The sequence below is a fragment of the Anser anser genome (genome assembly GCF_964211835.1).
Source record: "Anser anser genome assembly, chromosome: 13".
NCBI lineage: Eukaryota > Metazoa > Chordata > Aves > Anseriformes > Anatidae > Anser > Anser anser.
In genome coordinates, this window is record NC_139734.1 from 13,155,316 (window position 1) to 13,172,954 (window position 17,639).

The 17,639-nt window shown below is 46.8% G+C and overlaps 2 protein-coding genes across 2 annotated transcripts; both read right to left on the reverse strand.

Annotated features, from left to right (window-relative positions):
• Positions 1-105: 105 nt before the first annotated feature.
• Positions 106-6,023, reverse strand: RBM41 (RNA binding motif protein 41). The gene is made up of 7 exons (XM_083796777.1): positions 5,876-6,023; positions 5,644-5,760; positions 5,322-5,514; positions 3,111-3,315; positions 1,654-2,027; positions 1,038-1,185; positions 106-712 (listed from the first exon to the last, which is right to left on the reverse strand). Exons 1-7 carry the CDS (start codon positions 5,881-5,883, stop codon positions 555-557), a joined length of 1,203 nt encoding a protein of 400 aa, XP_083652903.1. The 5' UTR covers positions 5,884-6,023; the 3' UTR covers positions 106-554.
• An 835-nt stretch (positions 6,024-6,858) lies between these two features.
• On the reverse strand, positions 6,859-17,583 carry NUP62CL (nucleoporin 62 C-terminal like). Its single transcript, XM_083796769.1, has 12 exons — positions 17,152-17,583; positions 16,020-16,426; positions 15,209-15,319; positions 14,646-14,774; positions 13,495-13,590; positions 12,280-12,382; positions 11,994-12,138; positions 11,626-11,675; positions 11,367-11,501; positions 10,594-10,705; positions 9,733-9,799; positions 6,859-7,072 (listed from the first exon to the last, which is right to left on the reverse strand). The coding sequence occupies exons 1-12, from the start codon at positions 17,433-17,435 to the stop codon at positions 6,981-6,983; spliced, it is 1,731 nt and encodes a 576-aa protein (XP_083652895.1). The 5' UTR covers positions 17,436-17,583; the 3' UTR covers positions 6,859-6,980.
• Positions 17,584-17,639: the final 56 nt, after the last annotated feature.

Genomic DNA, 17,639 nt, shown 5'->3' on the forward strand with positions numbered 1-17,639 from the left:
CGTACAAGAAGATGGCGGCAGTCGACGCCAAGCCACAGCTGGGGCCTCAGAGCGTTCCTCGCCCCTGCGCGGCTGCAGTGACTTGTAAATGAGCACTCAGAGTGATACCTTATAAATGCATTTATTTACATGGCTTCCCCTCCCCTTCCTTGCCACAAAAGGCAGAATGCAGACACAAAGGTGGAACGGGAGGAAAAAGGCCGCACAGCCCAAGAGCGTACAAACGGTGACAGGATTGTACGTAGGAGGCCCCACGCTGCCCAGGCCCTCACGAAGGTCCTCGTGTGCCACCAAGGCAGAGGGAAGCCACGCTTCCTCAGCACCATTCCGAGAGGCCACGTCCAGCCCCAGTACCCCAAGCCATCCCTGCTGGCTCAGGCTGGGACAGAGCTGCTTCTCCCCTCCAAAATCCTAAATCCCCAGCTCTCTCCCTTCCCCACTCTGAGATTTACAGACTGCCACGTTAACTCCCAACAGTCCTTCGCTGTCCCAGTTATGACCAAGAAGCTCCCATGGTCCATGCCAAGTCTACAAGGTCCCCGCTCCTCCATCCCTTACTTGGCAGGGGGGGTCTCTCCAGCAGAGGAGCAGGGGGCGGCAGAGTCTGCCTCTGTCAGCTGCCCCTTGCTTTTCCCAAATTCAATCACCAGCGGCTTCCCCTGCAAAATGTACCCGTTCACCAACAGCATCGCATCCTGGGCCGACTGAATATCTGCAAGAAAAGAGCAAAATGGGCTGAGATGACACAGCAGGTTCTGACACACACACGGTGCTCACACGTCATCAGTCTGCACCATGATCCAGCGCAGTTCTGGGGTTCTCCAGCTGCATAAATACAGCAGCAGAACACATCCCCGCTGTTTTGATGAATCCTCCCCCAGCCCAGAGCAAAGACTATGCCATGATATGAAGGAAAGGGAGCAAAGTCCCCTCCTGCTCCATGGAGAGAGGACTCTGCGCCAGCCGAGGGCCCAGTGGGAAGATGTGGCACCTTCAGGAGTCAGGGAAGAACCGAGAGGCAGGAGGCAGCGACTCACCGGGGAAGGTGATAAAAGCCTGACCCCTCATCCGGCCGCTCAGCAGGCGGAACTGGATCAGCGGGCTGTTCTCCTTCTGGAACCGAGCAAACAACGACACTAGGTCCTTCATCGTCACTCGAGGGCCCAGGTTCTTCAAATACAGCACCTGTAACAGAGAGAGACAGGGTCAGCTGGCCTGTGCCATGCCAACAGATGCTTTTTAGCCCATTCCCAGTCTGTACACCTCAAGCGTATGAATTATTTCAGCCACTCTGCCATCCCATATTTATAAACCATCTGCCGTATTTATAAAACAACACAAGCACCAGCTACCAGTTAAGCACAGTTTAAATAAAGTCACAGCCAGTCTCCGAAGGGCTCAGAGAGGGAGAGGACATTTTGTCTAGGGACATGCCAGAGCCAGGAGGGGCTAGTGTCTGCAGCACAGCTGTTTGCCAGCTGTGTAACCTCCCACTAGAGCCATCAGCCCCCTGCTCTCCCTTGGCAGGCAGCATCAAGCAAGCACCCTCCAGGCAGCAGCCATGCAGCAGGGAAGAGGAGCTTTTGCTTGCTGAAGCAGCTTTTGGGCATGCTGGCTGGGAAGGTGAATAAATCACGGTTCATCTCCAAATACCTTGTTGGGCTCTCCAGGATGGTAGGAAGCAAACCTGGGTATATTTCGGAGTTCTTCCTCTGAGAGACGGTTCTTGCAAATCTCCTCCTCTGGGAGGAACTCCACTGGCTCTTTTATAGTCACAGGTCTTGGAGGGGACTGATGGGGCTTTGCTGCAGGAAGGCTGGGGCTTTTTTCCTGGTCTGTCTGCTCTTCTTGGTCTGGAAGCGATGACTCCTCGACCACAGGATGCTGTGGGGCCGGGGAAGGGAGCAAGCACGGGTCACTCTTGGTTGGCTGGACTTCTTCAGGTAGCTGCTTGTTCAGCAGCTCTTGGTAAACACTGTCCAGGTGAACCATGGGGTCCTTTTCATCTGTTATCCTCCGAGTGTCATCTAATGCGCAACAGAGAAACATGGCAATGTGACCACCACCAAACACCTGCAAAACGCAGACTGCAAAAGAGACACAGACGGGACCCCAAAACAGGAAAAACCCCGTCCTGAACTAGCCTCCACGCAGGTTAATTAAAATAGGGAGGGCAGCCCTAGCAGGCAGCAGGTGCTGGTGTCCCTGCTTAGAACAAACCCACAGGCAGGAGCAGCACCACCAGCAGTGCTTTGTGCAGTGCTCATTTCTTCCAGAGCTGACCTCAGCAGCTTATCTGCAGCCACACTTCAGCACATTCTAGTGATTCCTTCACCACACCCTTGCTCCTCCTGCATGCACGGCCAGGATGTGCCATGCTACCTTTCTGCGCTGTTACTTGGAATATAAATATTTGGTTTCTAGGGTCAACACCGCGTTAAACTCCTGGGTTTAAAGAAAGTCCATCCCACGGACTTGCAGCATGGAACTGAGGGGGACATCTCCCCGCCTACCAGCCTCAACTTTGCCACTTCTCCGTTTTGCTAACTTCCACAACACTGACACCAAAGGAGGGAGAAGGGGACAGAGGATGCTGGGTCAGCTGTACTTTATAGAGCAAACACTGACCAAAGTGGTGTTTTAGGAGATAGGAGATGAAGTTTAGGAGTTCCTCCTCATCTTGTTTGTTATTTGTCTTAGAAACAAATCCCAGTGGGTTCATGCCTGTACATTTCTCCAGCTAAAGCAGACTGGAGCAGCTGTTACCAACTCTGAACAACACCAGACTCTCCATCCAGAAAGCCAAATGAAACCACTGGCTCGGAGACAACACTGCTGAGGTGAGAAGTGGTGTCATGCAATGGTCAGGGTACTGGGAAGCAGCAGCTGGCCTCCATTTCCACCTCTGCTACTGGGCTACCAGGAAGGGCCTTTAACAAGTCACTTCTCTTTCCTGCTCTGTGCTTTTGCTTCTCTTCTACCCTTGAAAATACCCCCACCCACCCAGTGCCACCTTCAGGGACAGAAAGCCAGACGGAAATGTGTCAGACCCCCATGCACCCATGTCTCCCTGCTGGAGCAGAGCCAGGAACAGCCACCGGCACACAGACCTTGGTGGTAGAGTGCCCGGAGGAAGGAGTGGCGGTCCATTCCCTGAAAGAGGGCATTTTCAATCTCCATCTCCCGCCGGCTCAACTGCTTGCTGCCAGCAAACCTCTGGGGCAGCGCGAGGATGCGCTGACGCTCTTCCATCTTCTCCTGGATGGCATGGAGCCGGTCCTGCGTGGCCTCCGGGGCCGCTCCCAGCCCAGAGCCCTGGAAGACAGGCACAGCTTTGCTCAGGCACAGCACGTGCCTCCTCCTCAGAGGCTGGTTCAGCAGCCAGCCTTCACGTTCTCCAGCCCTGGAGCTAGGAACCACCCCCCAAACTGCAGCTCACCAAGAAGTCCTGTTACTGCAAGGTTAGGACGGAAATACAAGCACTGAGAAAGCCTCAGTTCTTGAGAGAAGTGGACAAACAGCCCCTATCTCCCGACCTTTCTGATCTGCTTTCCTCTCCCCAGCCTCACTGTCTTACGGTGTCTGTGTCCTCTTTCCCAGCAGTCCCCATCTCTGTCACCTACAGGCATTTTCTAAAGCCCTCTACAGTAACTGCACAAACTCCTCTTTGGCATTTCTTTTTCTACAGCTATAGCATCCACAAGCCTAAACCTCCACAAAGCTTTTGGTGTCCGACCCCGACATCCCTTGGAGAACCTTGTCTGCTGAGAGGTGGACCCCAAGCTTGGCACCTGAGGGAAGGTTTACGCTGAGGACTAAATTCCTGGTCAGCTTCACACGAGCCAGCTTTCAGTAACCATCCCGATCCTGCACCTCAGACGCTGGACTAGCTAGCCTAGCTGAGACTAAATCTTCCTGTATGAATAATAAACCTCATTGCACGGGGCCAGGGCACCACTAAGATTCACCAGACTTGCACTCCAAAGCCCACTGACATACCCCAACACCTGGAGGGCCATTTCTGCCCCCACCTCAATCTCTATCAGAATCCCAAGAATACATTTTTCTGAGGTTGTAGCTGGATTTTCTTTTCTCAAATTCAGTTCAAGAATTAGCGGCAAATGCTTCTGTTTCAGGCAAGAAATCAGGCTTTTTCCTTGCACTGCTCACAACCTAAAAGACCTTCCCATGGGTATCTCTCCCTCCTTGCCTGGGCCAGTATCTGCCCTACTTCCATTCACCGTTTCACGGCTTCTTTGGGGCACAAAAGGCTATTTATATGGAATAGCAATTCTGGGAAATCATTTGTAGCACTTCGTTTTCAAAAAAGCTGCAATTTAGCAGCTGAAAGTAACAGCAGCCTACACTTGATACCTTGCTGAGAGCTCCACAGGCAACCTGGAGTCCTCTGTCTCAGCTGATTCCTCCTTGGTGGAATCTTTTCACTCGGGGCCTCCACATACAAAGTTGCACATCTCTACTGGACTTGAGCTCTCTACATTTTCTTCTCCTCTCACGAGCTGTAGAGAACGTACTCTAATGTCACTGGTTCTTTCTGTCAGAGTACTGTTTTCCATTCTATTCTTTATTTCTGAACACCCCAGAACCAATTTTATAGCAAATACAACAAACAAACTTGTAGCATTGATATTCGTTTTTACTCTTAAATTACCCAAGTTTAAACGCAGGCTCCACCATGGCTCGGTTTGCATTTAAACACCAAAGCAAGAAATAACTTCAGTTGAAGAGAGGCAAACCCATGATTACTGCAGACAGCTTCCTTCTGCACATGGCTACTGATCAGGAAGAGGAGGAGGAGGAGATGGGTGGAAGCCAAGGATCAGCCCAAGTCCTATTTTGCACCTTTTATTTTACCAAATTAAGAGCAAGACGCTCCAGTACACCTGACAGTGTACCCCCAAAGCACCTTGTCTCTGGGATGTGAAAGAGGCGAAGGCAGGGGAAGGAGACGACCTGCTTTGGTCCAGCCTTTAAATCCGTCTTTCAGGCGTATGAACAGCTGAAATGATTTGCTCAAGGCCATCAGGGTGGCCTGTGACAGGAATATAGCCAGGTCTTGCTGTGGTGCAAAGAACCAGCTCTTCTTTCCGCCACAGCTTTTAGCACAGACCCTTTAACCAAAGAAAACGGGCCAGAAAAAATACCTGATAGTGCTGGCTACAGGCAAGAGATACGTGGAGCGGCCATCCTTCACCGAAGGACTTACAAAGAACTTGAGCGTTCTAAAAGGGTGTAGAAAAGGGTTTTCTGTGGGGTTAGAGAGGCTTGACCACGTTTGGATGGAGCAGAGCGTGCCTCACCTTCCCCGCCGAAGCGCGGTTCTTCCAGAGCAGGATCTCCGGGTCCGAGAGCCCCAGCTCGCGGAGCGCCGCAGTCTCTTTGTCGCTCTCCTGCAGGGCCTGGAACTGCGACAGGGTCAGGGCTCCTGCGGCCTCCTCCCCGAAAGGCTTGTAGAAAGCCGCGGGGGCAAAGCATCGCCGCTTCGACTTGCACCTGCAACCCGAAGAGGCAGAAGTGCCTTAGGGTCCCCAGCCCCCGCGAGGTGACACCGCTGCCGTCCCCCAGCACGGCCAAGCTTCTCTCCCCGCCCCCCCAGGGCTCTCCGGGCAGGTGGGGACTCACTGCTCGATGGAGACGGAGGTGTCCAGCTGGTGCTGGAGCAGGCTCTTCAGCTGCCTCTCGCCTTCCGTCTCCAAGTCTTCCAGGAGCACCTCATCGCTGGCCAGGCTGCTGTTGACCCTGGGGAGCAGAGACAGCGCTCAGGGGACACCCGCAGCCCCGCACACCGGCACGGCTCCCGGAACGCCATGCCGCCACCCCCCGGACCCGCTCCCCCCCGGCCCGGCCCGCTCACCTCCGCATGGCCGCGGCTCTCGCCTCCCGCCCGGGACTCCAACTCCCGGCAGCCTCCGCGAGCGGCCGTGCCGGCCGGCGGAGGGCGGGCCCGCGCGGGGGCTGCTGGGAATCGTAGTGCGGGAGGACCGAGCGCCGCCTGGCGCCTGGGAGCGAGGGCAGAGCCGCGGCGCAGAACAGGCCCGTGGACAAAAGCGACGATTCCAATAAAATCAGTGAAGTATTACAGTGAGGTGGCCCTTCCCTGTTATTTCAGAGAATAATTATGTACGGAAGATGGGGGGGGGAAGAGAAAAAGTAAATATAAAGCACACCCATTGCATGAAGGGCAAATGAGAATTGGGGCAGCTCTGCTAAATACACAATTACTCATTTACTGCATTAGTAAATATACGATGGAATGTGCATAAACTACATTGTTATTAAAATACCCTTCGTCTTAAGTCTTCACAGCAGATTTTTCAACATGTTCTCCTTCACCCTTGCAACTGAACACGTTCCACTACTGAATTTGGTACTACCTAAATGTTTAGTTGAAAAATATCTAATCTTTTTCAACTAAAAAGCATGCTTACTGGAACATTTGAAGGCACAAAGTAAAAAGCAGCTCATCCAAAAACTACAGGAAATGAGGCCCACTTTCTGAAGTAGAAGCAACCGCCAGCTTGTGATATTGGGAAGCTAAATCTATCAGACTTCTACAGCTTCTTGTGAGGACAGCTGTTCATTAAACCACCTCTGTAAGGCTCTGAATAAATTTCAGAGTTCTGATGGAAAATATTCAAGTTACAATTAAGTACAGAGCTGGAGAGCTCCATTGTGAAGTCACAAAAATGCTGTGCTTGAGGGATTTGAGCACTGTATATATAACAATCTGCAGGCAGCTATAAAAAACAGAAAACAAAAGCATATACTTTGAGCACAAACTTCATGCGGGCTCTCAGAGCAGAGTTGGTGAATTCCAAAGACACTACAAAGAGTAGCTTTGGAGTAAAAACGAACTTTATTGCAACAAAAAGAAAAGCAGATCACAAGCTTAGACTTAGGTCCCCACCAGCTTCTTTCCTATGTGGATATTAGGTTAATATTAACAACTTTTGAAACTTTCAATCAAATGTGATCCGAAAACTGCGCTCTTGCTCCTTGCGGCGGCTCTCACAAACCTTTGTCACTTCTTCCACCTTTCTCTGCAACAAGGCTGGGGGAAAGAAGGAAAAAAGTGATCAATTTCACAATCATCCTAAAATATAACCCTGCACAGTTAAGCCTGGGGAAAGAGAAAGAAAAATACTTTGTTTTAACATTCACTGGAATTTGACAGTGCACAGGAAACACAGAAACAGGAAAACACAACACAGAGCACTGCTAACCTTCCACGGCCTTTAAAGGTTGTCCAAAAAGTATTGTGGCAGGGACTAGCAAGCAGAATCAGAAAAAAAACTGACATGTTCACACTTCTTGCTGAGCCAGCTTGTCGTTTCAGGGCACAGCACCAGAGAGCAGAGCAAACCCCTCCTGAACAGGAGCTGCAAGCTGGTCTGCAGCTTGAAAGGAAGTAATTGCTGTATAAAGGAACTTCCCCTGCCCACCTCACACTAAACTACTTCTGAATTATGCAAATTACAGGTTAGTCAATCTGTTTGAAGTATATACATATTTTCCTGCAGGATATCACACAGCCATAACAAGCTTTTAACTGTAAATACAGAAAAGAGTGCAATCATACAGAAGAGCTGCAGATCACTTGCAGTCGCAGTACAGATAACCTGTTATATAGATTTCCAAATCAGTGATCTGCAAATAAACTGATTGACTATCAACTTTAAATGCAGGAGGCATTGCAACATACAAAAATTCTTGGCACAAGCTAGAGCAATGTTTAATTTAATTTCATGAAAGCTTATCAGAAGTTATTCAACAGGGCTACAGCATTATGTCAGTCTGTGGCTTGGAGATATTCCAGTTTAAGTTTTAATTTTAGAGTTTGCCAAACCCAGAATCTTCCAGTAACATATTAAACACCACATTGCAGTTTGTCAGTTTTCAAAAATTCACTGTACAAAAATGATCATGGCATGAAATGACAGTCTGCTTCACCATCTCAACTCAGAACTCAGTTGTAACTAAGAAAAGAATTCCTGTTCCTCTCAGAAAAAGGAAGTTTCAGAACAGGGTTTTGTCCAAATCCTCTTTTCACTGAGGCCACCTTATGGCAGGAACATCACCCTGTACCCGTGTTCAGCAAGTCCATTCATGTTCAGCTTCTGTTACACTGACAAGTTAACATTAGTTTGATTAAAGTGCCCCAGCTCCACATAATTCTTGAACACGTCAGACAAGTTAATAACCGCTGTGTACACACAGGCCTAGAAAAGATCACTGGCTGTTGTGAGACAGCCCCGAAGGTGTTTCAGGGGAAATAAAACTGATAAAACTGATACCACCACCTATAGAACAGATGTCTTTCTTTTGTGGAGTTCGGTTATTTTGTTCATTCGTTTTTGATTTAAAAAAGAATGTTAAGAAATGGATCTTTCCCAGGCCTACTCTCAAGTTACTAATGACAAGAGCTGCTGGGAGGGTTACGTTCAGAACTGCATCTTCCTCCCCCTTGCAATAACAGGAATTCTTCTCCTTGCCAAGAACTCCACAGAAACAGATATATTAATTTAACTGCATTTTCTTAGGCTTTTTGCTTCTTATTTGAAGATAAACTGAAGCTGAACTGTTTCTTTAGAAAATGCACATTTATCAGTATAGATAATGAATTATGATTAACTGACAAGACAATTACTTTAGTATAGAATGACTGAAAAAATTATCTCCTTTCTAGTAAAGTTGAAATGAAACAGATTGCTTTTTTCAAACATTCTGTAGAGTCAGCGTTCTGGTGCCAAAGGAGCTATACCAGATTTCATGATAAAGGCATGTTGGGAATGTGAAAGCTAGCATTTGTCTTCTAGAAGAAAAAGGCAAATTTAATCCAGACCTAAGCAAGCCAATAGTGCTATTTAAAAATAAATTACTAGCATGCCTGCTTTCACCCAAGAATTACAGCAGGTGTGAACAGCCCTGCAGTCAGACAGCCACAGTTTGGTACTGGTGAGAGCTGCACTGCTTTATTCTGCAATGCCCTCCTGTGGCTGCTAACATCTGTTAAACGCAAAGCCACAGAATTCTTGAATCTCTCAGAAAGACACAGACCCTAATAGAAGAGTTCGTTTGTTTTGTTTTCAGTGTTGAGCCCTGAATGCACCACATTATATTAGTTGAGTGAATCCAAAACATGAAATAACAGTAACTACGCTATCAAGTTTTCACTATAGAGCACATTTTCTGCTCTGCATTAATTCTCAAGCAATTGCTATTTTGACATTTCCACACTATTACTCCAGTTACCATGCTTGCAGATAAACACATGCAGATCAGTCCTGCCTTGATTTGGCTTTTCCACAGTTCACAGGGGAATGCTGCTAACACTAACCTCCCCTATCTCCACCCCCCTCAAAACATACATTTTCTTATTTCTAAGGGGAATCCAGGAACACTTCAGAAGTTGAAATATTTAACCTCATTTTGGTGGAACCAAGGATAAGGTTTTTCACGTCATCTGCTCTGCATTGATGCATTTCAAATAGTACTTTTTATAAAATACCAGCTGTTATCACAAATCACTTTTCAGCAGAGGCCCTCAAGGCACATCAAGAGAATTCAAGCAGAGAAGGGACAATGTAATTGAAGACAAGGAGGAGAAGATTCCTCAGTGATCTTCAGGAACTCATATATCCAAGGTACACTTGCATACACACTACACACTTCGTATTTACATTCCCCCAAAGCTGCAAGATGGACTCTCACCTGAGTTCTGGTCAATCCACTGCAATGAATCCATGTGTGCATTCAAAATTTTACAGATCTGTTGAAGCTGGATAGAAAGAGAAGGTGAGAGCTATTTGTTACAGTACATTAAAACTAACAGCAGTAAAAGACAGCCTTCCTGTCCCCGTCTTCGGGGTATAGAAGTAATATTTCTCAAACATACAACTCCACTAACACAGCAGTCATTTTTGCTGTGCAGCAACTGTGCTAGTTTGCTTCTCCTTGACATCAAGAAAACAGACCAAGTACATGCCTGTGGCTTAGTTTTAGCCAAATTCAACCATAAGATCCACCACATCATTAATCTTAGTCTTGATGTGGAAGAAGTTAAAAAAGGGAAAAAACTCAGTCTGAACCACCGAATGGAAATTTTTACTGAAAAAAGCCTTGTAGTAAAGAGATGCAAGTGGTAACAAGATCAATTTAATACATATCAGGAAGCTAGCAATTCTGGTCTTCTTCTAAAGTAGTATAGAAAGAGTTCAACAGCTACTGCATCTCATACAAAATGGAGGAGCAGGTAGTGGAATAAAAGTCAAGAAAGGTCTCAAACTAGTTATCTAGGCAATATTACACCAAAAGAGGAAAAAAATTCACACCAGAATTAGATACTTTGAAAGCTACTAACAATCGCAGACTAAATGGGCAAGCCAGGCTGGCTTGCATTGTGTTATAATGCAAGTCTTATCAGAAGTGAATGAAATGAAAGATGAAACAAAATATGTTTCCTAGCTTGAAACTAAAAGCAGAGTATCCATGAGCAAGCAAATGAAGAGTCAGCACTGTTTAAATATCCTGTGACTCTTTTCCAGCATTAAAAAAAATCAAGCTTGGATTTACCGGGTCACTGGTGTCTGCTGGGCCTCCTGATGTATTCAAGTGCTCAATGATGTCCTTGAGATCTTGTGCCATACGCTTCAACTGAGCATCGATGTTTTCAGCCAACTTATAGCTGCAAAATGCATGGGAACCAAGGTCAGAACATTTAAAGTGTACTTCAGCAGACCTACGACCAATCACACTAACTTCAGTCAATCAGAATTAGCATTCGTGCCTTTTAACCAGGGCATAGCAGATATGCGAAGAGCACCATGAGAGGCATTTTATTACACAGATGAAGTAACTCCTAATGTATTTCACTCTATAAGATATAGAGACAGACATGCAAAACTGCTGAGCTCTTTCTGGAAGGTTCAGTCAGAATTGAACCACCTGTCCAGATTCTTATCTCTTGAACAAAACACTTCTTTAATTATCTTGCTAAAATTCAACACATGCTTAGAAGAAAGCTTGAGCTGCACATAGTGTATTCTGTTCTCATCACTTATCACCAAATAATCATTAATTTTTAGAGATTATGCCTAAATTAGAAACCTTTCCCCAGACAGCTGATTAGAACATCCAACAAAGCTCTCCTCATGCTCATTAAGGGGCTTCCAGTTGCAATTCTCGTGTTTCTAATGCGCAAAATATAAGTTGCCATGCGTAAAAGTGGATTACATATTTGAAAAAGGCCATTGATAGTTATGTATCATGCATCCCAATTATAATTCTGATTGATCATCATCATATTAGTCTGTTTTAGCACATGTTCAAACAGATTTTTGTCTTACGTCCTCTCCCGTTCTTCATCTGCATGCTGCAAATAGATAGTCCCACTCTGTTCCTTCACAGACTCCTCCAGAGGGGTCAACAAGTCTTCAAGCTCTTTCTGCTGGGACAGAATGAAGTCTAGCTCCTGATCCAATCTGAAAAGAAAGAAAACACCTACAATTTAGAACAGGCTTAGAGGCTATATACATTCTAGAACTTCCACACAATGCAAAACGATGCAAAAAAATGAAAAAATTATCTCAAGTGTTCATAGTTTACCTCTTCTGATCAAGCTTCACTTTCTCTACTTCTCTGTGTAATGAAGTAATCTGTAAGCAGAAGACAATTATAGCAGGAATACTCAAAAAGTAATCTCAAAAGAAAATGAGTGGAACTGAGAAAGCTATTATCATAAAAATATCTTCTAGTAAAGCGAAACAGTTGCACGAATGTTTACAGATGAAAAGTTTACTAATGGAGTTTTGGCTATAAAAAAAGACTAGAATAGGCACTGAGTTTTTCAAAGGCATTTCACATTTATCTTTTTAAAAGCAGAAAGTCTTACCAGAGGGCTTGCTGCATCTGTGGCACAATGCCTTTAACAATCTAAGGCAAGCAAAATGAGTTCACACTGGATATCACCTTACCTTCTCTCCATTCTCTATCAGTGTCCGATCCCAGGCATTAACTTGCGTAGCTTGATGAAGAAAGTGTTTCTCTTGATCTTCCAGTTCTAGACTCCACTTATTTATCAAACTCTCAAGCTGGGCGTAAGTCATCACTGGAGGCGCACTGAGAGGAAGCGTGAGACAGTACAGAATATGAGATCAAAAAAGTCCAAGTGTGGTAACGCCTGTTTCCCCTTCCTCCACCAGATACCAGCATTAATACTGACTCTTGTCCCAGTCAGGAAATAGTTGTAATAAGACTCACCTGGTTGTTGTGGTGGTTATAGCAGTTGTAGAAGTCACAGCTCCAATAGCACCCGTTGTAGTTAATGGCTTAAGATTCAAAGCAAAACTAGAAGCAGAAGTGCCTGAATGAAGAGATTCCGGTCAAATAACGAAAGAACATCCGGTACGTAACAAACTGAGAACAGATCCAATACACAATTCGAATGCAGTGCTTTATGAGCTCAAATGTCCCTTTAACAAAAAGCAAATCCTGGGTGTGTCAAGAAGGAAACCAAGCACATCTTGACACGATTAACAATAGTGGACTGTAAATACCTGACTGCTAGATCTAGTCAAATGAGGAACTGACAATCTGCACTTAACCTGTGCATTATTCAAAGAAACACAACATAGCCAACACCCCTCTCAATCCGTGTTTCAATATTAGATCTAAAATCTGTCAGCACATCCAGTTCCTACCCTGAACCATTGCTGCTATGGTGCACTTTGTAGGAGATTGACTTCTGTTTTTACAAAGCTAAGGAACATTTATCAGATGACACTGCCAGCCAGTCATACAACACTTTAGGTATTGAACTAAATTCTTCAGTCACTCTAGAAACAAGCTTGAGAAATGCCTTGAGCTGAGCAGCATCCATATTGTTACAGTAAACACTGACAGGTAACTGCATCCCGAAAAGGATGCTCAGTCCTGAATCCTAACACTGTGCAGCACTGCAGATCTTCACATGAGTGTCAACATTTAAATGCAGCACTTAGCACCACAGTTTTGGGAAGAAAAGCTAGTGAAATCCTATGCTTTTAAACTTAAGCTGTTTTTTCTACATTTTAATAGGGCAGAATCAAAACATAAAACATTTCTCCCTAACTTTCCCCACAAATCTTTGGCCTCTCCCTTCCCTTCTGTCCCAAACAGAGAAATCTAAAGCAATTTTGCATCTACACAGACAGGCTAGAGGAGAAGCAGCTAATGTACCTGCTTACTCCAGACTAGAATATCAAAGCCCTGAAGGCCTTCACGCACACCCTGCTGTGGACACTCTCAGAAGCCGTAAGTAACTGTGGACTTGTTGATATTGAAAAGGAAGATCACAGAAAGAAATATTGTATTACTTTCAGTCACTGTACACTAGAAATTAGCACTGCTGTGCTGCTACACTAGCATGGGCCTTTATACCACTCCTAGACGGAAGTCAGGCTTCCTTCTCTTCATCTTTTATCTGCATCTACTTACTTGTGGCTGTGCTTGTTGCTGCAGCTGTTGTTCCAGGAGCTTTTAAGCCAAATCCGGAAGTTCCAAGACCAGCTGTACCAGTGGAAGGAGCACCAACTGTGAACAGAAGACAACATTAAGAGTTTGCATGTCCCATTAAATACAGTTCCCCTTTGAAAAAACACCCTGCCTGTCCACCCACTTTCACTGGGTCTTCTGTTTGCATTAGCCATGATCACTGTTTACATGGAGGATCATACAGACACATGAAAAGAGGTAGGCTGAGGTCATAAAATAGCCAGTAGCGTTGTTCTTATGATACTTACAGAAAACTACTAGCTCAGCTGTCAAACTACAACCATTTCTCTTACTTTGAATTATCTGACATTTAACTCAAACTACAATCGATCAATTAAAAATAATGACTAACAAAACTTCTGAAGCTCCCTGGGAGCATCTACTAAGTTTTCAGAGCTAGGTGTAAGGCAGTATTATTATGTGGAAAAGTTGTATTAACTCTAGTAAACGTTAACATTTGCTGTAGCTAGTCTCCATAATCAAAGGAAACCGAAGTGTTAACATGTCCTTGCAGGTTGAGAAAGGAAGCTGTTAGAACTCACTTTAAACTTCAGCTTCTGCCCTGAAGCTGTCAGAAAACAGATACTATTTCCTGCCAAAAATAATTTTGCAAGAGGAAACAAGTCAATTATTACCAGAAGAACTTGTACATGTACAGCTGTATGAATACAGTGTGTTTTTACCACACTGCACCTCCACCATTGCAGGCCACTCTGTTCTTTAAGCGTAAGAACCTAATACAAGAGTCAAAGGCAGATGTAACCAGATTCAAGGCACTGGTCTGGGAAAACAGCAGCATCACCAGAAAGCTCAGCTGTGATATTATGCAGACAAAAATTCACATACAGATTAAATTCCCACTTGCTGCTTTGCCCACTGAATCTAAAGTGTGCTTTATTTTGTACAAAATTTTCTGTGCCTTGCTACTGAAGAAGTTTTGCCACAATTTAAAGAGGGAAGGCACCAAGCAGCAAGAAGAGCCTCGTCCCGTATTATCTCAGCAACTGATGCTTCACTACGGACAGACAGCACCTCATCAATAAATGCTACTCATTTATTCCCCCAACACACCAGATCTGCATACTGTGACTCACGTGAGAGGCCTGTGGTGGTAGATGAGGTCGGTGCTGAAGAACTTGCTATAGATGCAAACAAAGTAGGGCCCGTTGAACCAAGAAGGGAAGCTGTGGTGGTAGCCGCCGTTGTGGAAGCTGTGGATGTTACTACAAACAGAAGAAGTGGAGATCTTGTACAAGCAGAGCCCTTGGGGCTTTCACACATTTCAGAAGAACCATGCTACCAGTGGGACACAAATTTGCCTAATCAGACCATCTTTTGCATGGGTACAAGAGAATTTTAAATTATTTTTCCTGTGTTCTGCTTGAACTCTCTCTTTTCTAACGTACCCTTTAAACTTGTAGTTCCCTTCCGTTACACTCCAGAAAGATGTGCAGAACAGAATGTCGCACAGGACACAATACAGCACACTAATCAAGCTTTATAACTACATTCAATGAGCTTTCACAGAGTACCGATGCCATTGCAAACTCACAGTAACAGTTCCAGACCAACTCCTGAAGCCAGTTTAGAAAACTATACCCAGAAGGGCAACAGATTCACCAAGTTTGAGTAATCATCTCCTAAAATCTATTCCTACCTCCCAGTTTGTTTCCGAAGGACAGAGTGGGTCCCTGGCTGGTAGTAGCAGTCAGAGTTGCCGTCGGTGCACTAGTGGCTGCTGTTGAAGTCAACGATCCAAAGTTTAGACCTGGAACAAAACACAGGATACACAGAAAAGGAAAGATGAACCTCTTGCTACAGAGAAACTGATCACAGTATTCAAGTCAGCAGAAGTAACAGTTTAAGCAAAACATTAATGTTTAATGTAACAAATACTCTGCATTATCCAGCAAATGAAGTAGAGCTAGGAAGATTACTTAAGAGGCTTTAACAAATGATTTAATGCAGATGAACATCATCCTCACCCCAGATCTTCCTTCAGAGGCCTGAACTATCACCAAGTAAATCAAAAGCTGCGAACTGAATTTCTGCCAATTCTACAGAAGCAAACAGGCTCGTGCACACCCCGCAGCACTCCTTCCCCACTGCTTCGAGCCCTTTCCCCTCGCATTAGGAAAGCCACCAAAAACATTTTTTTATAGGACTCCAAATAGAGCTGGCACCTCTACACACCCTTTTAATATTATTCCAGCCTCACTTTTCAAACCCACCACGTAAGTAATACTTGTAAAACACCACTCAGCTTAGAAGCCTGTATCCATGGCACTCAAGCCCTCCCCACAACAGCCCAGACATACTGTCAAAGCCAGAGCAAGGTGCCATTCTGAGCAACTTCTCCATACAGATACTTTGCTAGCCACACTGTTAGCCAAGAGGCAAGCTCATTAGTTCACTTACACATACGAACTCTGCCAAAGACAGCTCACGTTTCAAGCCCAGGCACTCACCCGAGGACTGTGTCCCAAGGCTGAAGGGAGCTGCAGGCTGGGTTGTGGTTCCTAAGGCGGCCGCAGTGGTGGCCGCAGCAGCGGGTGCTGCTCCAAAGGTCAGCCCCGCAGGCGCTGCTTGCAGAGTCGTGGTGCTTGCAGCACCGATGCTGAAGCTGGTTGTCCCCGCCTGGGTCGTGGTACCGCTAGCGAAAGTAAAGCCTCCAGTTGTCCCAGACTGAGTGGTGGTGGTTGTCGTCGTGGTGGTGGCAGCGGCAGCAGCAGCTCCAAACACGAAGCCAGCAGGGGCTGCTGCTTGACTCGAGGGTGTGCTGGTTGGTACAGAGCTACCAAACCCAAATCCCCCTGTGATTCCAGTAGCCTGAGTTGTGCTACTGCTTCCAAAGTTTAATTTGGGTGCGTTTCCCCTACAAAAGAAAAAAAAAGTAGTGAGTCAGTCTGTTTAAGACATACATCCAGTGAATACTGAGTCAGCTTTCTTACGGACCGTTTGCTGACAAAACAACAGAAAGCATCTTTGAAAATGACGGGCACTCTACCAGGATCATATTTCTGTTTTGACAAAGATTGTATTTTAAGTCCTGTCAACTGCGACACTGTTAAGTCTCCTTACATTGACACCCCCTTAATTACTTCTGCCTATTAATACGCTATAAGACATTTACAGCGGTGTAATAAAGCTGTTTATTCTCTCAGCTTTTAAGCATCTTTTCCGCTTCCTCCACACAAGCCTGTTCTTTTAATTACACATCACAACTAACCCCACGTTGAGCTCCCTTCCCACCGCAGTGACGTAGCAGGCTTCCGAAACAATAAATCTGAAGAAACGTTTCAAAGCCTGGCAGTCACTTCCAAGGACAAAACAGCCCCACCTGACCAAGGGGGGGGCTCTCAGTGCTTCAGATTTGGATCACAGAAGATGCTTTATATTAAGGGCTGAAGCCTTAGCCATTTTTCCCACAAGCACCAATGACTCAGTGGCAGGGTGAGCTACAGAACGAGCAGCTCTTAAAGCCAGCTCCGGGCACCGGTACTGACAGGCGGCAGGTCTCGCTGCTCGCAGTAAGCACGGCGGACCCCGGAGCACCAAAGCGACCGCTCGGGGCCCCCCGCCCCCGGGAGCGCCGCTCACCCCATGGGGAACACGCTGGCTGCCGGCGCGGCGGCGGAGGCAGGCGTCCCGAAGCTGAAGCCTGCGGGCGGCGCGGTGGTGGCGGGCGTGCTGAAGGAGAAGAGCGCCGCGGGCTGGCTGCTGGCGGGCGTCTGCGCCGCGCTGCCGAAGCTGAAGCCCCCCGACGGGGCGGGCGTGAAGGAGAAGCCGGCGGCCGTCGTGGTGGTGGCGGCGGCGGTCTTCGGCGTGCCGAACGTGAAGCCGCCGCCGCCGGCCGAGGCCGAGCCGAAGCTGAACTGGTTCATGGCGGAGCGGCCTGGGCGGCGCGGGACGGGCGGGACAAGCGGCCTCCCCCGGGCCCGTCACGGAGCCCGCCCGCAGCACCCACCGGCGGCCAGGCCCCGCCGCGCGCGCTGATGACGCGCTCCGCGCACGCGCCCGGCGGCATTCGAGTCCCTGCTCCCGCCCCTCTCGCCCAGCCTCCCAATCGCCGCGCAGCTTTTCACCGC